The sequence below is a fragment of the Nomascus leucogenys genome, chromosome 19 (genome assembly GCF_006542625.1).
Source record: "Nomascus leucogenys isolate Asia chromosome 19, Asia_NLE_v1, whole genome shotgun sequence".
Classification (NCBI taxonomy): Eukaryota; Metazoa; Chordata; class Mammalia; order Primates; family Hylobatidae; genus Nomascus; species Nomascus leucogenys.
Window position 1 is genome coordinate 55,382,725 of NC_044399.1, and position 26,829 is coordinate 55,409,553.

General features: G+C 41.3%; 1 protein-coding gene across 1 annotated transcript in view; it reads left to right on the top strand.

Annotated features, from left to right (window-relative positions):
• The window catches only part of XDH (xanthine dehydrogenase), a 74,031-nt gene that overhangs the window by 42,822 nt on the left and 4,380 nt on the right, over window positions 1–26,829 (top strand). The window contains exons 21-33 of the mRNA XM_030799890.1: window positions 562–686; window positions 1,449–1,582; window positions 2,014–2,101; window positions 3,317–3,403; window positions 16,537–16,728; window positions 16,929–17,074; window positions 17,833–17,914; window positions 18,447–18,542; window positions 19,160–19,288; window positions 19,966–20,040; window positions 22,076–22,128; window positions 24,528–24,642; window positions 25,430–25,495. Of these exons, the coding sequence (XP_030655750.1) occupies window positions 562–686; window positions 1,449–1,582; window positions 2,014–2,101; window positions 3,317–3,403; window positions 16,537–16,728; window positions 16,929–17,074; window positions 17,833–17,914; window positions 18,447–18,542; window positions 19,160–19,288; window positions 19,966–20,040; window positions 22,076–22,128; window positions 24,528–24,642; window positions 25,430–25,495 (1,388 nt within the window). The remainder of the gene's footprint in view (window positions 1–561; window positions 687–1,448; window positions 1,583–2,013; window positions 2,102–3,316; window positions 3,404–16,536; window positions 16,729–16,928; window positions 17,075–17,832; window positions 17,915–18,446; window positions 18,543–19,159; window positions 19,289–19,965; window positions 20,041–22,075; window positions 22,129–24,527; window positions 24,643–25,429; window positions 25,496–26,829) is intronic.

A 26,829-nucleotide genomic window follows, 5' to 3' on the forward strand; every position in this document is an offset into this window, starting at 1 on the left:
TTGCTTTCATTGTCTCTGACATTGTGAAATCAAATCCACCCCAGGACAACACAGCTGACTACCTCTTTTGGAATTGTTTTTTACATTGGCTGTTGTGCTTTACAAAGTCACTATGAAGCCAACTCTCCACTAAGCCTGGTATGAAGCCAACTCTCCACCAGGCCTGGTAGCTTAGGTTCTGAAACATGCTCTGATTTTCAGTGTTTCAATCACATCTATTAATCCCTGCTTTACTTTTTCCAAAATTTTACAATGACAGTTTTTGAAATCCTTGATTTCCATAAGGTGCAGTGAGAAGAGAACTTTGGACTGGATGCATTTCAGTGTCGTTCTTTCCTTGTTGTGGGGGTGGGGATGAGGCTGGAGCGTTCAGCTCCCAGATAGCTAAGACTTTGGGATCCTTTTCCACCCCAAGTGGGAAACCTTGAGGTTACCCCTCAGGTAGCCCTGTGATCAGTTGCTTCCTGCCCAGGCCACTTGGCAGAGTATACTCTCTCCTTAGGCAAGCTGGCCCCTTCTGCAGCATCGGGCTCACTGTGAGGGATCTCACTGCTTCCCCAGGGGAGATATACATTGGTGGCCAAGAACACTTCTACCTGGAGACTCACTGCACCATTGCTGTTCCAAAAGGCGAGGCAGGGGAGATGGAGCTCTTTGTGTCTACACAGAACACCATGAAGACCCAGGTAGATGCCTTTTGGGTCAGCTCAAGGGGCTGTCATGGTAGCAGGGAGCTCCTAGCAAACCAGGAGGGCCATGTGGGAAATGGGAAGAGGGAGATGTGGGCTGGTCCAGAGGGTACTCGAGTGTCATAGTCCTGGAGCCAGACTCTGTCACCAACAAGCTGGTATCACTGACCTTGTTCCATAACCTTTCTCAGCCTCAGTTTTCTCATCTATAAAATGGGGCCTGGGTGGATTGTCATAATTATTAGATGAGTTTTAATATTTAAACTAGAGTTTGGTACATGTTGGCTGTTATCATTTCAGTGCCTATGGCCTCGGTCAAGTCATATCCTGCCTCAGTTTCCTCATATGTAAAATGAAGGTGTTGGATTAAGTCATAGCCACAGGGACCACTAAATTATCTACAGCAGCTCAAATATTCTTTGTTTCTCTACTGCCTGTAATGTGACAGTGGTTGCCAGTGTTTTTGGCAGCTGGTCCTTCTCTCATGATCTACCAGTCGCTGGTCACCTGGTCAGACAGAATAAGTTTCTAAAAGTATTCTGTGACCAACTGCTTGCCCTATGGTTAAAAGCCAATGCCTGAATTCAGTCTGGCAGGCCCCAGCATCACTAACCACAAGGCTGCATGGGGATTTTGAATCAAGGAATTTCAGAATTCACAGCAGTAATTAGGTCCATGCATATTGGACAGGCTCTGCCTCAGGCCTGAAATAAGTTCTGGTAATACATTCAGTGCGAATGTTCTGTCTTTCACCCATAGAGCTTTGTTGCAAAAATGTTGGGGGTTCCAGCAAACCGGATTGTGGTTCGAGTGAAGAGAATGGGAGGAGGCTTTGGAGGGAAGGAGACCCGGAGCACTGTGGTGTCCACAGCGGTGGCCCTGGCTGCATATAAGTGAGTTCCAAAGCCTGTTTCTCCCGTCTGGCTCTGGGAAGAAGAATAAGGCTGCCTCTGCTAGGAAGGTTTTCGGGACTTGCCCCTGTTAGAATTAGTTTCCCCCTGCTTTGAATTCTCACAGCCCTCTGTTTTTAGAACCCTTGGGCATAGTGGGAGGGTAACATCACCTGTTCCATTGTGGTCTGGCACAGGTATCCACGTCTGATCTCCCCTACTGGCTGTGAGCTCTCCGAAGGAAAGCACATACCTCACGTCGTTATATTCTCCACCTTGGCTAGCACAGTGCCTAGATGGCAAAGCAGCCCCGTACAGGTCTGCTCAGCATGCAGGTGGAAAAGATGGCTTCCCAGCTGTTTTTATTCTGAGACTTGCAGGGCTGAGCTGCTGTTGAAGGCTCACAGGCTTCTAACACTGTCGGTAACCCCCAGGACCGGCCGTCCTGTGCGCTGCATGCTGGACCGTGATGAGGACATGCTGATAACTGGCGGCAGACATCCCTTCCTGGCCAGATACAAGGTTCTAGATATTGGGGCTGTGCTGGGGTGGGATGTGCCATTTTTTGAGGAAACCTGGGACCGAATGTCCAGGCGTCCTCAGCTGCACTCTTACTTTTTGCCTATCTGTAGAAGTTCAAATAAGATATAGCAAGAAGAGAAATTCAAATAGGCTAACAGCAACACTGAAAGGTAGTGCTGAGGGAGGCTGGCACCCAATCTCCCAGGGGTGGCATTAGTGACTTCTGTGGATTTGCTGTGTTCTGAGTTGGGTCAGGCTCAGAGACATGATTCACCAGCAGACTCAGGGTAAACCCATCGTGCTTGGTAGCCCAACATTAACATGATCACAGGCCTGAATGTAAAAATTGGAATGACAGCTTAGTAATTTACTGTGAGAAATAAAACTTCCCAGGGGCCTGGACAGGCCCAAGATGTTAGGATGGCTATGTGCTTTTCCATACCATGCTTGGACACTGTCCACACTTCTCTCTGGGACAGTCCCTCTTCTGGGTTTCTGTGGATGACCAATACACCCTTTCCCTGTACACATCAGCAAAGCCTTACGGGGCTCCGCCTGGCTCTAGAAACCTGGGAGCCCTCTCTCCATGAATTGGCCTTGAACATGGCCTTTGACCTATTCTGAGTTTATTTCATGGTTTAACTTCCAACAAGGGATTATATTTCTCTTAGCCCCAAATACTTGTGGGCCTGAAGAGAGTTCCTTGATCTTTTGGGGTCCCAGTTTCCGTGTGTGTAAAACAGCCTGTAAAGGGTATTTTAACAGTGTACATAGGGTCAAGGATTTGCGTGCTCCTGTGGAATGCAACTTTTTTTGTCTTCTGACCAAAATCTGTGAGGAGACAGTCTGGTATCTTTCCTAGTTTCTCTTCCCTGCGCTCCCCTCCCTGCCCTATCATGACCAACCTTCTCTTTCCAACCTCCTTACTCCCCTCCTAGACCAGAAGCCAGGTGCCCGTAGCAGGAAGAGGGAGTGTGGGGACAAGGGCTTCCAGGGGTGGAGAGCCAAGTGTGTGCCACTGGGGAGAGGTCAGTTCCTCTCTTCTTCACTTGTTACCTTCTGGTGACTTCTGTAGGTCACCTTTTTTTCATGGGATGATGTGGTGTTCTGTTTATTTCCTCCAGGTGGCATAAGTAGGAGGGAGGATCAGAGAGAGACAGAGAGGTGGGGGAAAGGGGACTTATGATAAATCACTCTCCTTTCTCCTTTTATCAGGTTGGCTTCATGAAGACTGGGACGGTTGTGGCTCTTGAGGTGGATCACTTCAGCAATGTGGGGAACACCCAGGATCTCTCTCAGAGTGTGAGTAGGACCTGCAGCTGCCCCTGCACCCAGAGCTGACTTCAAGGTCAGCCTGTTCCCACACAGGTGCAGGCCTCCCCAGTCCCTGCTTGCTACTGTTGCAGTAGTCTCCTAATGGGTCCCCACTTTCGGGTTTCCCATCCTTGATTAATCTCTATAGCACAATGATGATCATATTATTTCTCTGGTTAAAAACCCATTCTTCCTGTTCAAGATAATTTGCCAAGCTAGCAAAGTTAGTTACAATGTTTTATGTATAGTGTGGTGGCATTGTGTGTGTGTATATATGCATGGAATAGTAATATATATATACACACACACTAACATATAAACTAATAATAATATATATTACTATATATAACATGCATGGAAAAGTGTCTGAAGGAACATATACCAAACTGTCAGCAGTGATGACCAAATTATTAACAATGATTGGAATGGTATTGAGAGGGGTACACGCTGTCATTTTCTCTGTTACGCATTTCTGTGATGTTTTAATTTTAAATAATTCGAATTGCTTTTTAAAAAATGGTTTCATTGAAGTATAATTTACATACCATAAAGTTAGTCCATTTGAAGTATATAATTTAATGGTTGTTAGTAAATTTCAAGAGTTGTTAGACCACTGTCACAATCCAGTGTTTGAACTCCCATCACCCCAGAATGATCTCTTGCATCATTCGTAGTCACTCCCATTATCATTCCATAGGCCCAGGTCATCATTAATCTACTTTCCGTCTTGTAGTCATTTTATAGAACCATACACTATGTAGTTTTTTCTGTTTGGCGTCTTTCTCTCAGAATAATGTTTTGTAGGTTCATCTATGTTTTTATTATTATTCTTTCTTTTGAGACAGAGTCTCGCTCTGTGGCCCAGGCTGGAGTGCAGCGGCACGATCTTGGCTCACTGCAACCTCTGCCTCCAAGTTCAAGCGATTCTCCTACCTCAGCCTCTCAAGTAGCTAGGATTACAGGCGTGCACCCCTATGCCTGGCTAATTTTTGTATTTTTAGTAGAGACAGGGTTTCACCATGTTGACCAGGCTGGTCTCGAACTCCTGACTTCAAGTGATCAGCCCTCCTCAGCCTCCCAAAGTGCTGGGATTACAGGTGTGAACCACCGCATCTGGCCCATCTATATTATAGTATGTATCACTACATCACTCCCGTTTATTGATGAATAATATTCCATCATAGGGATACACCATATGTTGTTTCCCATTCATCACTTGATGAACATTTGTGTTGTTTCCAGTTTTTTGCTTTTATGCATAATACTGCTCGGAACACTCTCATACTAGTCTTATGTGGACATGTATTTTTATTTCTCTTGAGTAGATTCCTAGGAATAGAATTGCTGAATCTGTGGTGAGCTTAATATTTTAAGCAATGATCGCATTTTCATGGGTGGAGGCAGCCCGGCAGGCACTGGGAGAGGTGGGCTTTATTATTACTAATAATCTACAATTGTTTAAATAAAAGGAACTTTATAATGAAACAGTTTGGAATACTGGCTCAAGAACCTATGTCAAGATGAGCTGAATTTTAGTAAATTATTTTAGGAATTATGACGAGCTAATTGAATTAGGCTTGTGACAATGAGAGGAATTTACATGACAGGTAAAACTTACTCATATTAAAAATGTTTAGATATTTGCTTCTATAGATGTCAATTTAATAAAATACCAATTTAGTTTTACTTGTGGCTTATCCAGTTAGTAAGAACTTTAATAGACTTTATTGGGACAAGCTTACTGCTCTCATAGGAGCTCTTCTCACAAGTAGTTTTAATGCCGTAGTATGATACTCAGGATCAGTAGCTTGAGATGTTATTGTTTTTCTCTTCATCCATGACTCGCAGAGAGCCTCCCCTTTTTGGATCCAGACATCTTTTCTGAATCCTGGTTCAACTAGTATACCTGCTCTCCTATGATCCCAAATCATAGTCAATGGTGCCTTGAACATAGCACCTTCAGTTAAAGGCTGCCTAGTGCTCAGAGGAAAGCTTGCTGATTTTCTTCCTGCTCTACTCACCCCAAAAGGCAAAAAAGCAACATAGTCAGTCCTGTGCTCATTTGTAATTGTAAAGATCAGTTTTATATATATATATATATTTGTAATGAGAGCAAGTATATGCTCATTACAGGTTAAATTTAAGAAGTTTAAAATATCCCATAGTGGAATTTCTATATTTAGTCTTTTGTTTTTTTTCATGAATATTTGCAAGTGATTACCATTAAATTCACACATGAAAGATGAATCTGAAAGATCAGAGAGACCGTGTTATTCCTGACCATGATAGAACTGCTTCTGCGGTCTGGGACAAGTAACAAAACATCTGCTTGAGTTTTGTTTGTAAAATACACTGTTACTATTTGACCTGCCTCAAAACATATTGAGGATCTGTGAAATGCTAAGTGCCCAAAATAAAATATTGCTGATTGTCTTTTTATTGAAAGTGAATTTCCTCATTAAGCCAACCTGCCTTCTGCAAGTCACAGTGCTTAAATCTCAGGATTTTTCATTAGGAGAGAACTGTCATTAAGGATTTGTAGGTATAATTGCTTAGCCTCCATTATTGGTGCTTGGGATAGAGAGGTTTTAGATTTTTCTGTTTTTTTGTTCTGCCTCAAAGCTCAGTTTATTGAAGACATTTATAAGCTATTGGATCATCACTTGAATCAAGATTTTGACTAGTGAGCTTAATTGTCCATTTCTTATGATTTCAAAGTTACAGTCTGAGAAATGGCTGATTTTGATAACTGTCCTTTCATAAATTAATGTTGGAATAAACTGAAGCTGGAGATAAATACTTCATGAAAACTGGCTGAAGTCTGAAATAAATTACCTGTTTTATGTCCAATAGCTACTACATTTGATAGAACAGATTTGAGAAACATTTCATTCTTGAAGGCAACATCTGACATGGTTCTCAGCAAGTTGGAATAGTAAAGATTGTTGGGTTGTTTTGATGAGTGGAAGCAGCATGTTTGTAGCATACAAGTTATTCAACAATTTTGTGCTGTTGACCTAAAAATATGTCTTAATTCTTCATCAAGGCAAGCCTGGTGAAGCCTTTACTTGTTACTACTTCAACTGTTGGAATTAGTTGGTCTTTTTTTACTTGATGAAACAAAACTATACCTCTGAATATTTATGGATTCTTTTTACTAAATCAGGCTCGTGTTCTTAACCCAAATTAGTAAAGTTTTATGGAAGCTGAAATGTAATACAGTAGTCTCCCCTTATCTGGAAGAGATACATTCCAAGACTCCCAGTGGATGCCTGAAACCTCAGATAGTACTGAACCCCTTGTTATACAGTCGTCTCCCCTTATCTGCAGGAGATACATTCCAAGAACCCTAGTGGATGCCTGAAACCTCAAATAGTACTGAACCCTTTACAGACTATGTTTTTTCAATCTGACAACCAAGGTGGTTACTAAGCGGCTAAGGGGCAGGTAGTATACAATGTGGATAAGCAGGACAAAGGGATGATTCACATCCTGGGCAGGACAGAGCAGGAGATCATCAGATTTCATCACTCAGGACAGCTTATGATTTATTTTATTTTATTTATTTTTTGTTTTGAGATGGAGTCTCACTCTGTCATCCAGGCTGGAGTGCAGTGGTGCAATCTTGGCTCACTGCAACCTCTGCCTCCTGGGTTCAAGTGATTCTCCAGCCTCAGCCTCGCAAGTAGCTGGGATTACAGGTGCACCGCCCCACCATGCCCAGCTAATTTTTGTATTTTTAGTAGAGACGGAGTTTCACCATGTTGGCCAGACTGGTCTTGAACTCCTGACCTTGGGTGATCCACCCGCCTCAGCCTCCCAAAGTGCTGGGATTATAGGCATGAGCCACCGTGCCCGGCTGACTTGTGATTTAAAACATGAATTGTTTATTTCTGGAATTTTCCACGTAATATGTTTGGACCAAGGCTGCCTTTGTTAACAAACTACGGAAAGTGAAATTGCAGATAAAGGGGGTTACTGCTCCTGTGCTCTAAAATTGGTGTTTGGGTGATCAGGAGCAGGTAGCCAATGGGAAGAGCACATCTGAGTGATAACTAAAGGAGTTTCTCTGGTGGCCTTTTCACATTCTCCAACGCTCAAGCATATTTTCCACTTACCATTTTATCTTTCACCTCATTTTGCCTCACCATCCCCCATCCCTGCTTATTTTTTAAGCCCATTGATGGCACTCATTAAATTGTGTTTAGGGCTAATGAATCATTGTTCCTTAATATCCTCTACAATATGCCACAATTTAGGACACATTTAAAATTTTCTAAAAAATATCCTAATCTGAGTATTGATTAATTTGAGCCACATTCCCAACTCTAACTCAGCGCACACTGCCAGTCTTCTCCAATATCTCCTCTCAATTCCCCACCACACCTTATAAAATTGGAATCAAAGAAATCTCACTCTGTCATTGTTAATCTAAGAAAAAAAACACTGATTTTAATATTGCTTTACTAGTGTCAGCCTTCTAAGTATGTAGGCCTCTAGGTATTCTGCAGATCACTGGTGGTCTTGATAGCCATAAATATATGTTTGTATTACGCTATTTTTCAACTAAATCACAGTTGGAAAAAACATCATTGATATTATGCCCTTGGATCTGTTACTGCATCACTGGCACTTGTGATTCAATGGGTCACTTTGCCTGTACTAAAAGGGCCAAGAGTAAATAACTTGTGTTTTTTTTTTTTTGGTTTTTGTTCTGTTTTGTTAAACATGTCTATAGAGTTGGCAGATAATGCTGAATTTGTCAAATAGCCCTTCCAAAATTATTCCTGTATTTAAAAAATAAATGGATCTACCTAATTTCTATTGATTTTTTTTTTAAAAAGAAATGATCAAATTATATTCCAGAGTGACTACACCGTTTTATATTCCAATCAACAATCCTTAGGGGTTCCACATCCTCAGTAACACTTAGTATTGTCTGTCTTTACCCACTAGAATTAGTGGGTGTGAAGTGATAGCTCATTGTGATTTGTTTGTGTTTCTTATATCCTGTGACCTTGCAGAACTCATTTATTAGTTCTAGGATTTCTTCTGTAGATTCCTTGGGATTTTCTCTGCAGACAATCATTATCATCTGCAAATAGGGATGGTTTTTTCTTCCTTTCCAATCTGCATGTTTTCATCTCCTTTTCTTTACACACTGTGATGGCTTGCCAGACCTTGCAGAACTATAGGTCATATATCCTTCCCTTGTTTTTATTCTTAAGGAGAAGGCATCCAGTCTTTCACCATTAAATATGTTATTGGTAGGGTTTCGTTTGTTTGTTTGTTTTTTGCAGATACTCATGATCAGGTTAAGGAAGTTTTCTTCCATTAGTGTTTTCTGAGCATCTTTATAATGAATGGGTGTTGAATTTTGTCAAATGCTTTTTCTGCATTGACTGATATGATCATGTGATTTTTTCTTCTTTAGCTTGTTAATATCGTGGATTGTATTCATTGATTTTTTTAAACACTGAACCAACCACTGTCCTTGGAATAAATCTAGCTTGGTCATGGTATAATTAATATATTGCCAAATTTTATTTGCTAAAATTTGTTAAGGATTTTTGGATCCATATTCATGAGAAATATTGCTCTGTAGTTTTTTCTTTTAAAATTATACCATCTTCGTCAGGGTTTGGTGTCAGGATAACACTAACTTCATAAAATGAGTTAGAATTCCTCTTCTAATTCTAGAAGAGTTTGTGTAGAATTGGTGTTAATTCTTCTTTAAATGTTTGGTAAAATTTTCCAGTGAAATTGTTTGGACCTGGAGACTTCTTTTCTGATAGCCTTAAAACTGTTGATTAAATTGCACTGTGGTCTGAGAGACAGTTTGTTATAATTTCTGTTCTTTCACATTTGCTGAGGAGTGCTTTACTTCCAACTGTGTGGTCAATTTTGGAATAAGTCTGATGTGGTGCTGAGAAGAATGTATATTCTGTCGATTTGGGGTGAAGAGTTCTATAGATGTCTATTAGGTCAGCTTGGTGCAGAGCTGAGTTCAATTCCTGGATATCCCTGTTAACTTTCTGTCTCATTGATCTGTCCTAGAACTTAAAAGTATAATACTAAAAAAAAAAAGAAACCAAAAAAAAAAAAAACTATTGATTAAATTTCCTTAATAGTTCTAGGACTATTCAAATTATCTATCTCATACTGAAGTGGTAGTTTTGTATTTTGAGACATTCATTTAAAAATGTTTTGTTTTTAATTATTATGGGTACATACTAGTTGTATATATTTATAGGATACATATGATGTTTTGATACAGGCATGCAGTGCATCAGGATAAACAAATCAGGGTAATGTAAGTATCCATCACCTCAAGAATTTATCATTTTTCTGTGTTAGGGAACATTTCAATTCTACTCTTATTTATTTTTAAATATATGATAAATTATTATATATTTTAAAATATTATAGTCACCATATTGTGCTACTGTATACTAGATATTACTCATTCTAACTATATTTTTATATGCATTAACCATCCCCACTTTATCCCCTGTGCCCCCTACCCTCCCCAGCCTCTGGTAAACATCATTCTACTCTTTATCTCCATGAATTCAATTTAATTTTGTCTAAGTTATTAAAAATCTCATGTCGAATCGTTCATAGTGTGTTCTTATTTCTCTTTTGATGTCTTCAGGGTCTGTAGTGATAGCCCCTGTTTCAATCCTGATATGGGTAATTTGTGGCTTCACTTTGTTTTTCTGTCTTGCCAGAGGTTTGTCAATTTTATTGCTCTTTTTAAAGACCCAGGTTTTTGTTTCATTGATTTCTCTATTGTGTTTGTTTTCAGTTTCACTGATTTCTGCTCTTACCCTTATTATTTCCTTCACTCTGTTTGCTTTGGATTTATTTTGCTTCTCTTTTTCTAGGTTCTTGAGTTGAAAGCTTAAATTAACTATCTGAGAATGTTTTCCTCTTTTTTAATGTATTCAATTTAGTGCTATAAAGTTTCCCCTCAGCACTACTTTAGACAGGTCCCATAAGTTTTGGTATGTTGTATTTCATTTTTTTCTTGTATTTTTGGTCTGCTTGTTTATTTCCCTGACACTTTCTCTTTGATCCCTAATTATTTAGAAGCATGCTGTTTGGTTTTCAAGTGTTTATAGATGTTCCTGTTATCTTTGTATCCTGAGGCTTTCTATTGATTTCTAGTTTCATTCCATTTTAGTTGAAGAACACAGTCTATAGGATTTCAATTCTTTGAAGTATGTTGAGGTTCATATCATGGCCCAGGACATGGTCTGTTTTGATACAAGTTCCACAGGCACCTAAACAGAAAGTGTATTTTGCTGTTGATGGGCTGTGTATTAGTTTTCTGTGGCCGTTATAATAAATCACCACAAATTGAGTGGCTTAAAATAATGAACATTTATTTTCTCACAGTTCTGGAGGCCAGAAGTCTGAAATCAAGGTGTTGGCAGGACCGCACATCCTCTGGAAGCTCTAGGGAAGGATCCGTTCCTGGCCTTTTCTAGTTTCTGGTGGCTGGTGGCACTCCTTGACTTGTGGTTGCGTCACTCCAATCTCTGTCTTTGTCTTCCCATCACCTTCTCCTGTGTGTCTGTTCTTGTCTACCTATACATACTCCTCTCTTACAGAGACATGTGATTGCATTTAGGGTCCACTCCAATAGTTCAGGATAAGCTACTTCTCTCCAGATCCTTAACTTTATTACATATTTTGCCATATAAGGTAGTATTTACAGGTTCTATGATTAGAAAGTGAATATATCTTTGGGGAGGCATTTCTTTTTCCTACCACAGGTATAATGTGCCATAAATATCCACTAGATCCTGATGGTGGTGTTGAGTTCTTCTGTACCCTTCCTGATTTTCTATTTTTTGTTACCAATTTTGAGGGAGGAGCATTGAAATCTCCAACTGTAATTGTGGATTTTTCTATTTCTCCTTTTAGTTCTACCAGTCTTTACTTCATATCTTTTTCAGCTCTGTTATTTGGGGCAGACACAATTAGTATTGCTGTCTTTTGGGAGGACTGACACTTTTATCATTATATAATCTCCTTCTCTCTGCCTCTGGTAATTGTATTTGCTCTGAAGTCTACTTTATCTCATATTAATAAAGCCACTCTTGTTTTCTTTTGATTAATATTTGCATGGTATATCTTTTTCCATCCTTTTACTTTCAACTTGCCTACATTGTTGTTATATTTGAAGTGATTTTCTTGAAGATAGTATGTAATTGGGTCATGTTTTTAAATCCATTCTGCTGATCTCATTAATTGTATTTATACTATTTATACGTAATATAATTATTGATGTGTTGAGGCATAAGTCTGCCACTTTATTTTTTGTTTTCTGTTTGTTCTATCAGCTTTTCATTTCTCTGTATTCTTTTGTGTGCCTTGCTGTGGGTGGGTTACTTGGACTTTTTTTAGAATTCCATTTTGATTAAAAGTATCTCTTAGATAGCTTTTTTAGTCATTGTTCAAGGTATTATGTTATATACACATAACTTATCACAGCCTACTGAAGTTCTCATTTTACTAGTTTTGGTGAAGTATAGAAAACTTACCTCCCTTTATGACTCTGCCCTTTCCCATTTATATTATTTTTATTTTAAATATTTTCTTTACATTCATTTAGAACCAGATCAAGACAGTGTTTTAATTTTTGTTTCAACTATCAGACAATTTTAAAAACTGAGAAGAAAAGCTTACTGCTTGTACCCATGATTTTGCTTATAGTGTTTTTCCTTCCTTGTAATTTTCCAAGCTTATTTCCAGAAGCTTTTTATTTGTGTCAAGTGTGTTCACAATTGATCTTGGAGGCTTTTTTTTTCATGGCTGCATTAAAACTACAGTCAGATGATTTTAACATCTTTGTCACCTCAGTGATGGCATCTCTTGGTTATCTTTTATTATTCAGGAAGCTTGAGATCTTCCTATCACTTGGTATGACAAGTGATTTTTCACTGAAACTTGGAGAAACCCGTCATTAATGTACAGATGATAGTGGTGATGATGATGGTGATGATGATGTTCTGAGAGCTTGGATCTTATTTAAGCCTTCTATTTTAATTGGCTCTTTCTGACCTTGCTCTAGCAGTGGTGGATGCCACCTCTTCACTGCTAGGTGAAGGTAGAAATCTTGATCTTCCACTTGGCCTTTGTTGATACCCAGGGTAGGAACGACTCCTTCTTACTTCTGGGCAGAGGTGGGAGATCTACATTCCACGTGTTGTCCGTGGACATCATAGTGTGGGTGGCCTCTTTACCACTGGCTTGTGCTAAAAGTCTTGACTCTTCACTAGACTTTTTCTGACACCACCAGAAAGGAAGGGAAGAGTGGCGTGTCTTTGTTACATGGGTGGGGAAGTCAGTGTGTTCGCCAATGACTCCATCATAAGGTGTAGGTACAGCCTTATGACTGGCCATCAGCAATGAAAGTCTCGACTCCCTGCTTGGTCTCCTCTGGCACCATCCCAGCAGGAATGTTGGGGTATCTCATAACAGCCTCATGAATGTGAAAGTCTAGGCTCCTACTGAGATTTTGCAGGTGTGAGTAGGAATGAGACTAAATTTTTTTTTTCTGTGATGTTTGGCTGGGGTACTTATTGTCTAAAAGTGTTTAGTTTTGCTAGACTACCCTTTTCCTGGTCTTTTGGCTAGAGATAAAAGGATTTGGAATAGAGAGTGAGCTTTTTGGTCTCTGTCATCATTGGCATTTCTGGATTGCCAGCTCCTGCCCCAAGGCTGGGAATATATAGATGAGGAAAAAAGGAAACCCCTGGAACTCACCATCATGTCATTCCTTGGGTTGCAAAGTCCCTACTGGGACTGCCTTTTTTTCCTTCACTTTTTGGAATATTCTTACATTGTTGTTGTGGTTGATTTTAAATAAATGTATAGAATTCCAGAGTTTTTAGTGGTACTTAATGGAAGTATGGAAGTGAAAGTCTCCATATTATACATCAATGTTGAGTTTCTCACAAGATAGAATCCTGAGTAATGCATCAGTAATTATCGTGTGCTTTTATATTTAGTCTCAGTTGATGCTCCTCCAGTCACATTATAAATGACCAGGGTAAGATCAGAAGTGGGAGCTATGCACTCCTCATTATTGTGGTCACAGCTTTGGCAGATGAACTTGGAATATTGAGTTGTTTGGAAAAACAACTAGAGGGCTTGGATGAAATAAATGCAATTGTGAGAATTAGCAAATTTATTTTGGTGGTACCACTTTTTACAGTTTTTTAAATCCTAATTTTGTAACCATAGTAGTTACATATGTATAGATTCTTGTTTGAAAAAAAAAAAAAAAGAGGTGGCTGGGTGCGGTGGCTCATGTCTATAATCCCAGTACTTTGGGAGGCCGAGATAGACAGATCACTTGAAGTCAGGAGTTCAAGACCAGCCTGGCCAACATGGCAAAAGCCCATCTCTTAAAAAAAAAAAAGTTAAAGTTTTCAGGAAAAGCCGACGTTCCCCTTTACCCCTTTGGATCCCACTCCTCTCTGCTAGGGGCTGCCTAATTGGCTCAGTTAGGAAACTTCACACTTCAGATCTAGGGTTAAAGTTGTTCAAAAAAAGAAGTATTCTTATTACGTGTTCTCTTCACGTATAAGACATGCTTTTTGGTATGGGAAAAAATCACGTTGAAAAACATACAGTCTTTTTCCCTAGACATCTTACAAGATTTTCCATTCAATCCAGCAAATATTTATTAAGTGCCTAGGGTGGCTACATAAAGAAGGCTATGACATTGTTTCTGCCCTCAAGAAATTCACAATATGGCAGGGGAAGTAGATGATAAAAGAAACAGAAATACAAGTTGATAAAGTACTAGGGAAAGCAAAAGTAGAATGAATTGAAACATAGAAAAATCATCTAGGATGAGTAAGACTGAAATTATCAAAGACACATAAAGCAACTTGTGGGAGAGAGAGAGAGTACACATGCGGAAATAAACTAAAACCAAAATAAAACAAACAACAAAAAAAGAAAGCTTCCATTGATCTTTCCAGAGAGATGAGATATTACTACTTAAAGAAGGAACAGAATGTTACTAAAATGGAACAGTCAAAGAATAAAAATGAGCTCTCATGACTTGACACTATGAAAGCAGAGGGGTTGAAAGAAACTTGACGAATCTCCCAAAAATGGAAAACAATGTGAAAAAAAGAGAGAAAATACAAAAAAATGTGAGGATCAGTTCAAGAGGTCCAAATCATAGACATTTCAGAAAGAAAGAATGGAAAAAACAGAGAGGGGGAAGCTATCAATAATTCAAAAGATTTTCCAAAACTGATGGGCATACACCTTGGGATTAAAACAGCCCATACGATAACCAGCACAATGAAAGAAAATAGACCTATGCCAAGTTATAACATTATGAAATTTAGAAACCCGAGGACAAAGAGAAGATTTCACAATTTTCAGGAAGAAAAAACAGAACTCTCCAAGAATTAGAAAGGCATTGATTAGACTTCTCAATAGCAGGAAGCTAGAATGTACTAGTAAAATGCCTTCACATTGCTGAGAAAAACGGGAAAGCCTACTTCCAAATTAGGATTCTATATACAGCTAAATCATTAATTAAAGATGAAAGTAGAATAAAGACATTTCAGACATGCAAGGTGTCAAAGATGTTCCTCTTTGTGTCCCCTTTCTTATGAAGATATTAAAGGATGTACTCCAACAAAATGAGGGAGTAAAATTTAAAAAGGGAAAGGCATGGAATCTAGGAAAAGGAGATTCAATATGGAGAGAGGTGAAGGGAATCCCTGGGATGAATCCCTTTACCCCTTTGGATCCCACTGGGGGATTTAAGATTTAAATCCTAAGGTAACAGCTGAGTAGCAGACCTAGTGGGCAGCCAATTTAAATTGGATAGGCCAGATGGCTCTAGGACAGAAAATCTGATGTGCTTGAACATGTTGGAAGCAGGGCTCAGGAGGGAAAAAAGAAAATATATTAGGAGCAGATTTTTAGAATTGGGGAAAACTTTAAGTTGGCTTAGTAATAAGTATATACAAAATGAAGCAGATGAAAAAATAAAGACAGTTATTAACTCCAGGGTGAAAAAAAAAATATTATCAAGAGAGAAGAAATTGTAATGTAACTACATGGTTCAGCTGTAAGTAATGTTTACAGAGTTATAATATTAAATTGACTATTGATCTGATCAAAATACAACTATACTGTGAAATAGGAAGCTGGTAGGGGTGAGGGCTGGAGGGAGGGGGCTAAGCCAAAACTAAATTCTCCTTTTCCATAAAAGAAAGACAACCTAGAAGTCTAAAACTGAAAAAGTCAAGACATAGCAATGTAGCCACATTATCTAGAGATGTATAAGTTTATCTAAATAGCTGATAAATGATAAGCTATGAGAATTGTGAGTAATTGCTTCTGGAGACTAGAAGGAAGGAAAGTGGAAGAGGTTACTGTTTTTCATACCATGACTTATAGAAGTATGGGACACTTCAAACTATTTGCAGTACAACTTTCATGGTTGTTTCATAGTTTTCATTAACTAATTTACAATGAATTTTTAAAAGTTAACTGTTTTCAAAAAGAGGCAAGTGATTAGTTCCAACTAGAGGCTCTGGAAAGGGCTTCTCCACAGAGGAGCTGAATGAGGGGACTAGTAGGTGGGTAAGGTGCAGTAAAGATGCTGCTGCAGGCTGGGCTCATGCCTGTAATCCCAGCACTTTGGGAGGCCAAGGCTGGCGGATCACGAGGTCAGGAAATCGAGACCTTCCTGGCCAACATGGTGAAACCCCATCTCTACCAAAAATACAAAAATTAGCTGGGCGTGGTGGTGCGTGCCTGTAATCCCAGCTATTCAGGAGGCTGAGGCAGGAGAATCGCTTGAACCAGGGAGTAGGAGCTTGCAGTGAGCCAAGATTGCACCACTGCACTCCAGCCTGGCGACAGAGCGAGACTCCATCTCAAAAAAAAAAAAAAAAAAAAAAAAAAAAAAAAAAAAAAAAAAAAGATGCTGCTGCAATATCCTGGGGGGAGAAATAACTTGGGTGTGGAGGGGAAAGGCCGGCAATGGATATGGCCCTCAAAGTTTCTACTTTGAAGAACCAATGAAATCAGTACACCGTTCTCTCCCGTTTTTGTTTCCTCTGCTTCAGATTATGGAACGAGCTCTATTCCACATGGACAACTGCTATAAAATCCCCAACATCCGGGGCACTGGGCGGCTGTGCAAAACCAATCTTCCCTCCAACACGGCCTTCCGGGGCTTTGGGGGGCCCCAAGGGATGCTCATTGCTGAGTGCTGGATGAGTGAAGTCGCAGTGACCTGTGGGATGCCTGCAGAGGAGGTAAGCTGAGAATTTGATAGCACAAGTCAGAGTGGTTTAGACTACTTCGGGGGAGAGCGGCTTTGTATCTTGGGCATCTCCCATGGGGGCAGATGACAGGCAGGGGCTGCTGAGGGGGTTGGAAGCTTAACTTTAGGTTGTGCCCTGCCCCCACAGTCTCTTGCCACCAACAAGGGCTTTGTGTCTCTCTCCTTGGGAAGGTGCGGAGGAAAAACCTGTACAAAGAAGGGGACCTGACACACTTCAACCAGAAGCTTGAGGGTTTCACCTTGCCCAGATGCTGGGAAGAATGCCTAGCAAGCTCTCAGTATCATGCTCGGAAGAGTGAGGTTGACAAGTTCAACAAGTAAGCACTAGGAGTAGAGGTCCAGTTGCTCTTCTGGGTTTCATATCCTACAGCCTTTCTGCTCACCCCAAAATAGGAAGCTAATAATTCAATGGATAACTTATGAGACTGCTGAGTTTGCCAACTCATTTACAGCCATCTCTTCAAGATCTGATAATGATCTTCAGCCAGGGGCAGGGGGGCTCACAGCCTGCAATCAGTGTCATAGCCTGTCAGTTGTGGTTCATCTTTATGCATTTGTAAACCTTCTGGGCACACCACACTATAAAGAACACTGGCCCAGGACTGACACATCACAGTTATGCACCTGCTTCTGACACTGATCTATAAATATGAATTTGAGAGTCACTCCATCTCCCTGGGCCTCAGTTTCATCATCTGAAAAGTGGGCATAATTGGGCTGGCTCTGTCTTCCTCACAGAGTTACTCAGATACTTAAATATAAAGCACAGAGAAGCCTTTATTATTGTCAGTGAGGCACAGTGCCTCCTGGAGATGATGACAGCCCAAGACTACCAGGGCACTCTGACCCAGTACGAGTTGCACTCAGGGAAGAAGAGTGTTGACAAGACCCCTTGGTGTGGGCTGTGCACCAGCTGACTGTTCTCATCTTTGTCTACATTATTGGGGCATAGTTCCATTATTACAGGACTATATGGGCAACCCCAAGGATGTCCTGTTTTGATTTGAACATCCAAAGATGTTCATGACCTCAATATGGTAGAGAAGGTTCTATAAGACTGTTCCTTTTTCTCTAGGGAGAATTGTTGGAAAAAGAGAGGATTATGCATAATTCCCACCAAGTTTGGAATAAGCTTCACACTTCCTTTTCTGAATCAGGTAATTGCTTTATAGAATTGTGTCCATCTCTGCTGGACTGGGACCTCATTTCCCCCTTGTTTACAGTATTGCAAGGGAAATTTCAATTTCACTGGTAACAGGGCTTACTGGAGGAACTCTTTGCTGTTTAAATGAAAGTTGAACTTGCACAGTCCTATTTGTCCAGTAGGTCATGGGCAGTGAGACTCAGAGATCTGGGATCAACCTCTAGTTCTTCCCTTTCCTTACTATCACACTGGAGAGAGCTACTCTATTTTTCTTGTTCTGTTTCTTCACTTACAGAGTGAGGACAGATATTTGACCTATTTCCCTTTGAGAACAAGAGAAACAGAGAGAAACATATGAACCTTCTACAAACTACTGAAGTGCTATATAATTAAATCATGAGATTCATACTGCCATAATTTTTATCTGAGATTTACATCCAAAATGCTGCTGGTTTTCTTGTTCCTGGGCTCCACACCTTTGGTCCCAAACCTTACTGAGTTGGAATTTACTGAATTTTGTGTCTGGCATCCTTCTCTTTCCCTAGGCAGGAGCCCTGCTTCATGTGTATACAGATGGCTCTGTGCTGCTGACCCATGGTGGGACTGAGATGGGCCAAGGCCTTCATACCAAAATGGTCCAGGTGAGCAGCCCTCTCTGGCAGCGTGGGGTCTGTTGCTAGGGGAAGTGGTATAAGAAATTGAGCAGTGGGACCTACCAGAGCAGAAGCAGGCCCAGGGTCTGGCCCTGGCCCAGTCGCTTATGTCCATGTAGCCTCAGGCAAGTCTTTTCCCCCACTTGAACTCAGTTTCCTCACCTGTGCAAAGGAGTTGGCCAGGTGACCTCTGAGAACATTGCTATTATCAACATTCTCAGTGTGTGAGGTGGGCATGCTCTGTGTGTAAAGGTCGCGAGTTTCCCAGATTCCAAGACTCCTCGGAGTGGAGTGAGGACAATGAGCTGGATTAGAGTCAGCACATCTGCTTGGCGCATGGAGACTGGCCAGATTGGATCTTGTGAAAAGTGAGTGTTAGTGTAAAAAGGCACTGTTTGTCAGTTTATGAATTTTTTATCCAACCAAACTCCATCAAGTGCTCCTTCAAGTTCAGCCAGATGTAAGGACATCCCAGGCAATGAGATTAGAGCTTACAAAATTGTTTTCGTGCCTGTAACAGTGAATGTGAATCCTGTCTTGGGGAGAAGGCAGCCAAGTCCCATGATAACCCCTTCCCTAAAGAGCAATGTTTTCTCTTTTCACAGGTGGCCAGCAGAGCTCTGAAAATCCCCACCTCTAAGATTTACATCAGCGAGACAAGCACTAACACTGTGCCCAACACCTCTCCCACGGCTGCCTCTGCCAGCGCTGACCTCAATGGACAGGCCATCTACGTAAGGAGACCGTGGGATCCCGCAGAGCAGAGGGCCAGCCCAGAGCTGTGGGCCTGGAGAGTCTCCCTGGGTGGGAGCTAGAAGGGTTCCTTGCAGGCTCTTTGGCTCTGGCCAGGCCCCTGGCTCCCTTATCCAGGAGGATGCTGTTTCTCCAAATCTCAAGCTAAAAGAGAGGTCCAAGAATCATAATCACTGCCCTCAAAGCTGGGAAGGATGAGTGTAGGATGGGGAGGTGAGGATACCGAGGGAAAGCAGAGGCTTCTGGAAATACTGCCTGGTGCTGGAGCTAGCAGTAGGACAATGGGCTGAAGCTGAAATTTGATTATAGAGTCAGGTTGGACATACTTGCTCCTCTGCCGTATGGGGGATAGAATCAAACAAGGAGTTTGAGGGAAGAAGACACCTCTCTGGGGATCCCTCAAACATTTCACCCTCTGTCAGCCTAAGAATTGAGTCAGGAAATGCTCTCCAAGCAGGGACTAGTGGTGGCCCTATTGGCCAGGTCCTGTGGATTCTACCCTGGGCCTCGATCATTCTGGAGTGGGTGGCCAGGCTGTTTGAGTGGCATCCTGGGCACAGCATTGCTTGGAGGTAGCCTTGCTGGGGCCCTTGGGTTTTGCCTGGGCTACAGAATGCAGAGGAGTGATGTGTCTGGGGTGTGGGGGTGTTTACTTTAGGCGGCTTGTCAGACCATCTTGAAAAGGCTGGAACCCTACAAGAAGAAGAATCCCAGTGGCTCCTGGGAAGACTGGGTAAGTCTGAACTGATCCAAGTCACTTTTGCAAAGGAGAGGGAAATTGACAGCAGGGCCTCCGTTCCAAACCCGAACAAGTAATAGGAGACAATATTCTAGTCAGAACAGCAGAGAGAAGTTGAGGTGGTTTGTGTGATTTTACAGGACGAATAAATGCTCATCCTGGCTGGGTCCCTTTTTCTATAGCTTTCATCATTGAGGGAGGTCATTTGAGGGAAGTTTTTGATCCAGGATCTTGACAGCCTTGTGGGAATCAGGGTTTTCTTTGCCTGAGCCTGAGAGGATGGGTACCTGCTGAACATGCCTCATCAGATTGTCTTGACTCAGCGGGTCTGCTCCCACACCCTGCTTGTCCCAAATGAGCCTGGTTTTCCTCAAATCTCCATCTCTTGAGTCTGAGTCTACTGAGATTCCCTCTGTGACAGCGTGGGGAGAAAACATCACCCAAGGACTTCTATCATTCCTGTGATTTGGGGAATGACAGAACAAGCACTTATAATAAGAATGAGCCCAATTCTCTGACTTCTAGAGCAGTGGCCTGAATGTCAGACATCTCAGAGGGAAGCTGCAAGGGAGTCTCTCATAGGCGGGAGGCTGTGGCTCCTCCAGTAGGCAGAAATATCAATAGCAGCTCTGCATCCTTCCCCAGTATTGGAGTGGTAGAACTGGGCAGAAGAGTAACACATCAAATGTGACTGCACATAAACCAGCTCAGTACAAATCTTCCTCAGTAGATTTAAAGAAAACATGCCATTTTTCTCAGACCCACTCATCTTACTATGCCTTCTATGACTTCTCCATACCACGTGCACCAATAGCACATGAATGTAGCTTGATTTTGGTAGTTGGGTTTTAGCATGGATTTATCAGGCAGTTTAAATGTTTTTAACAACAGTCCGGACAACAATGTTCTATCATCTGACCTGTGGATCTGAGCTTTGTCTTCAGCCACCAGCCGTGTAGACCAGTGTGCCTTGTAAACAGATAACCCCAATAAATGAACCACAGTCACCAACACATACATACACATGCACGCACACACACACACACAAACGCACACAAGCATGCATGCAAACACACACATGCACACCACATTATGTTAAATGACTAGTGCAGGTTTTAGGCCCAAGTCTTTCTCTCTAAGCCTTAGTTTTCTCATCTGTAAAATTAGGCTAATAATAGTATAGGTTTTCTAGGGTTGTGAATATAAGTAAGATAATGTATGCAAAGTGCTAAATAGTGTGTGTGACATAGTAAATCGTTTGGTGGCTGCTAATGATGAGGACACAAATTATATCAAGCACAACTTAAATCTGAGTCTGTGCTAGTGTTTGGGGATACCAAAAAAGCACGTTATATAGTCAAAGGGATAGGATGGAGGGATAGTTTGATCAACAGGAAAGCATATGTAAAAGCACAAGGTGAACATGTGAAGTACCCCATGAGCACTATAGCATGTTGCTTTTATAATGGCCAGTTAGGGAGAGTTCACCAAGGAGGGGAGACTGGAGGGCAAGTTTGAGGAGTTGTTGAGGGAAGAAAAGGATTTGCACATATATAGAAGAGGAACCACATAAATAAAGGTGCAGAGGTGTGGGAGATGGAAGAATTGAGAGAGATTTAGCTCTTGAGTGTGGCTGGGGTGGCCATGGTGTGCTACAAAATGCCAGAGAGACTGTGGTCCTTAACATCAGGCATTTGCTCTATAGGCAATAGGGAGCCATGGAAAGCTCTAGAGTAGGGTAGTGACATGCACAATGTGGTATGTTAAGATGGCCACTCTGGCTGGGCTGGGGAGACAACTCGAGGGAGGAAGACCAGTTAAGAGGTGACTACAGTGTTCCAGGCTTCAGAGAGTGAGGACCTGGTGCAGGTGGTGCCAGTGAGAATGTGAGAAAAGGTATGGAAATGGGAGTCACTAGTAAAATGAGTTGATTGGCTTACAGAGGAGGTGAGCTCCTGAAAGCTTAGTGGCAGGTCAGGGTTCCTGAAAACCTCACTTCCCCTGCCTGATGGCCATCTCCTCTCCTCAGGTCACAGCTGCCTACATGGACACCGTGAGCTTGTCTGCCACTGGGTTTTATAGGTAAGTATGGTGCTGTCCTTGCCCAGCTCATAGTGTGATGTCATCCTAACCTCACTGGTCCGCTCCAGCACTGAATCCTGCCAGGCTGTGGTCAGGAGAGAGCAGCTCCACTTATCTCTTCAACAGACTTCCACTAATTTCAGTCTAAAGATGCTCTAAAATATGTGGAATGGTCACACTGTGTGCCAAGGGGTAAAAGCACCAGCTGTGTGTCAGAAGACCTGACTTCTAGTTCTGGTCTCAGGGTGCACCATTTCACCGGAGGAAATCAGTGGTCCTGCTGAACCTGTTCCCCTGTTTCCTCATTGATGACATATTGGGGCCAGTACCTAACCATTCCTCCCTCAGTGTTTTCCTGCAGAAACCAGGGTGTGTAGTATTATGAGTTAGGCATTGCTGTTAGCTATGCGTGCTTCTTTGTACTGTGTGTGGGACTTTTTTATAGAATGAGAGGAGGATTTAGAGCACGTGGTCTTGTTACAAAATGCAGAATACAGTGGAACCTTATTAATACAGGGAGATTTTCAAGAGAGCGTATGACTTCTGCAACTTTAAATTTAGTAGCAGCATGAATAGCTACAGACCCTGCCCATCTGACTTAGCAGCTGTAAAAAGATATGATCATATTTACTGTCAGTCATCATGTTCTAGCCATCTCTGAGAAGCTTAACTAGGACCTTTTCTTTCACAGATATTTGGAATATTTTCTTTCAATATATTTGGAAAATAATTCAATGTTTCTTTAAAATATCTTGTCTAAATGTATGAATATATAGATGCATAAATATATATATGTGTAAACATTTCTTTGTATGAAACATTTATTTTCCGTATGTATATGAATATATATATGAACATACATATGTTAGGCATATATATGTTTATACATATAAGGCATAAACATATATACACAAACAAAATTTATATGCCCTATATATGAACATATATATGGCTAATATACGTGTATAGATATTACACTGAATACATATATATGTATAAACATATATACACGCACAAAACACTTCATTGCCATATATATGAACATATATATTGCTAATATATGTATAGATATTACACTGAATATATATGCCTTATACATATATATACATATATAGGCATATATATGCCTTATACATATATATACATATATAGGCATATATATGCCTTATACATATATATACATATATAGGCATATATATGCCTTATACATATATATACATATATAGGCATATATATGTATTATACATATATGTATAAGGCATATGTGTATAAACATATATACACAAAAAACATTTCTATGCCATGTATGAACATATATGTGGCTCATATATATGTGTATAGATATTACATTGAATATATATGTATAAGGCATATGTATGTATAAACGTGCATATATATATATACGTATATGGTGAAGAAATGTTTTGCCAATTCTTTCTAGGTTATTAATATCTGACCTACACATACATAAACACATTTTCTCATAAATTCCTATTACATTTCTGGAGTTCATGAAACTAAGGTTTTATAAAGGTGAAACCAGAGGAGCATGGTGAAAGCAGAGGTCAAAGGAATTGGTGGTGGTTTTTTCTGGGAGAAGCCTTTTCCCTCAGCCCCATATTGGTTTTGTTTTTGTGCAGATCCGGTCATATCAGCTCATGTTATTCCTGTGTAGTATATAGAATAACACAGAGTCAGTGTACTGTAAACTCTAGGTGTGTGAATACACATGCACAAATGCATAGATATACACATATATTTATGTGACTCAGGCAAAAGTGGAATTGTATAAGGTACTCCAGATTGAAAATTTTAAAAATGTATAAGGGAGCATTTGTTTCTATTCGTATCATTTCCCTCAAATCATTTGTTGAACTTTCAAAGGGACCAGCAGATGGGGAGTGGCTGCTTAAAGATGCATCCAGGTTAGCATGAGATACTGATCTTATTAACTTTCACCTTGAGAAGGTAAGCAGGTGAACTTGTGTGAACAGTCTAAGAGCCACCACAGGCAGAACCTTCAGTCCTGAAGACCTTGGATTCTAATTCAGGACATCCTTTGGAGTGTGACTTTCATGTCCTTCGTGAGCCCAGACGGATCTGTTACCTCTGTTTCTACTGTGTAGAAGCTAGCATGGTACTAAACACTGCTGGGCTGTACAGAATGAGTGCAGAAGGGCTACTGGCAAAATAGAGGAGAGCCCAGAGACAAAATGTTCTGGAATACCTGGGTTTCATTAACAGGTTCAAATTGTTCAAACCACATGGACTTTTTTGGAGAACAGCTGAATGCAAAAACTTGTGGGGTTTAAAGATGTTGTGGGTCAAGCTGTGCGTGCATAGGGAAGGAGGTGTGTTCATGTTAATACATGTGCAGTATCTTCTCTTTCCTTTCCCAGAACACCCAATCTGGGCTACAGCTTTGAGACTAACTCAGGGAATCCCTTCCACTACTTCACCTATGGGGTGGCTTGCTCTGAAGTAGAAATTGACTGCCTAACAGGAGATCATAAGGTAAGAAGTTTGCAAAACTTTAGTACTTAGTGGGAAAGAGAGAGAAACAACTGAGTTATAATACCAAGAGCTCATAGAAACAAACTTTCTGATTGGAAAAATAATGCCTTCCATTAAGGATAGGCAAACATCCTATAAAGGGCCACGGAGTAAGTGTTTTAGGCTTTGTGGGCTATACAGTTTCTGCCTCAGCTACTGAACTCTACCATTGAAGTGTGACAGCAGTCATAAACAGCTTGTAAACAGATAAGTGTGACTCTGTTCCAATAAAATATGATTTATAGACACTGAAATTTGAATTTGAATTGAATCTCATACAGTTTTTACTTGTCACAAAATATTCTTCTTTTTATTTTTCCAGTTATTTAATAATGTAATTATTAGCCTACAGGCCCCACAAAAACAGGGGCGAGTTGGATTCAGCCCATGGAAAGTAGTATATTGACTCTTTTGTACATGATCTACCCAGACTCAGATTCAAAGCCCCAGGTTTCTGGGACCCTATCTGACTCTTCACATATGAATGTGTGTTATTCCCAGTTACTGAGAGATCATTGCTGCTCCCCGTCCCCTACCCGGCTGCTACAAACTCAGACTCCAGCAGCAATGATGGCAGCAGAGATTTGGTGGGAACATCAACACTTCTGCCTGAGCACACCCAGGGCTTTCTGCTTGGGAACATACTCTCTGGTTGGCACTTGTAGTCTGAGGGTCACCATGAGTCATCTGTCATATCCCAAACATCTTTTTCTCCTCTAACTTCTTGTAACTTTGCTGTCTTCTCTAGAACCTACGCACAGATATTGTCATGGATGTTGGCTCCAGTCTAAACCCTGCCATTGATATTGGACAGGTGAGGCTCAGTGGGACCAGAGTGGTGACAGACTTGGCCACCGATGTGCCCCATTCCCCTCCTGGAGCCGCCAGCCGCAGCATGTTGTCCAAGGTTGTCTTCAAACAGGCTGAAACATGGAACCTAGGGAGTTTCCCCCAGAGTAGAATTTAGATTGGTGATAGTCCAACCAACTCTCAAGGCAGAAAGCAAATTAATATGGGTCAACTTGGGAAGGGCCCTCACAACTCAAGGAACAAGATGAGAAATGGGGAAACATGGTGTGCACATGTGAACGTGCGCACACACCCAATATGAGTGCGAGCACAACGTAGGATGGAGATTGAGTTTGGGATCAATGCCCAGACAGTGGGGTCTGAGGTCAGAAGAGTTTTCTGTCTTCTCATTCCTCCTCCACCCAGGACAGCTTTTGTACCCCAGGAAGTAGATGCTGCCAAACATGGAGTGGTGGAGGGCCCTGGGAGCAAAACACAAAGGCTTAAGCAGAAGTAGTAAAGGGAGGTCCCAGAGAAAATCGCTTTAGGAGAATATGGGATTATTGGGAAGAATAGGTGAAATAGGGCTAGGCCCTGTGGCTCACACCTGTAATCCCAGCACTCTGGGAGGCCAAGGCAGGCAGATCACTTGAGGTCAGGAGTTCGAGACCAGCTTGGACAACGTGGCGAAACTCCATCTCTACTAAAAATACAAAAATTAGCTGGGTGTGGTGGCATGCACCTGTAATCCCAGCTACTTGGGAGGCTGAGGTAGGAGAATTGCTTGAACCTGGGAGGCGGAGTTTGCAGTGAGCCAAGATCGCACCATTGTACTCCAGCCTGGGCGATAGAGCAAGATTCAGTCTCAAAAAAATAAAATAAAATAAAGAATAGGTGAAATAGGAGAAAACAGAGGAGGAGTCAAGAATTCAAGACTGAGCATCTGGTAGAAAATACAAATTGTACTTCTAAAAAATGGACAACAACTGAGTATATGAAAATCTGGCCATTAGTCAATCTGTTCATTAATTCATTGAACAACCATTTATGGTCCCCTACTGTGGCCAGGCACCAAGCCAGGCACTGCAGACCCAAAGGTGATTGCCAGCCAGTGTCTTTTCTGAATGCTCGTTGAGGTACGGTAGTGCCCCATGTCACGCTTCTGAGCAGGGGGCTGAGAGAGCAGATGTGTGGGTCTGTCTAGCATGGCGGTTACCCTAGGAGAGACCTGTAAGCTGAACTGCAGTGGGGGCACTTTCTCCCAGAGGACAGGCAGGGGTGGGCGTTCAAAAAGGCTGGAGGTAAGTCTCAAAGAATCTACTATTGAGTAAATCCTCCTGTGAGCTTGCTTTTTAGCGT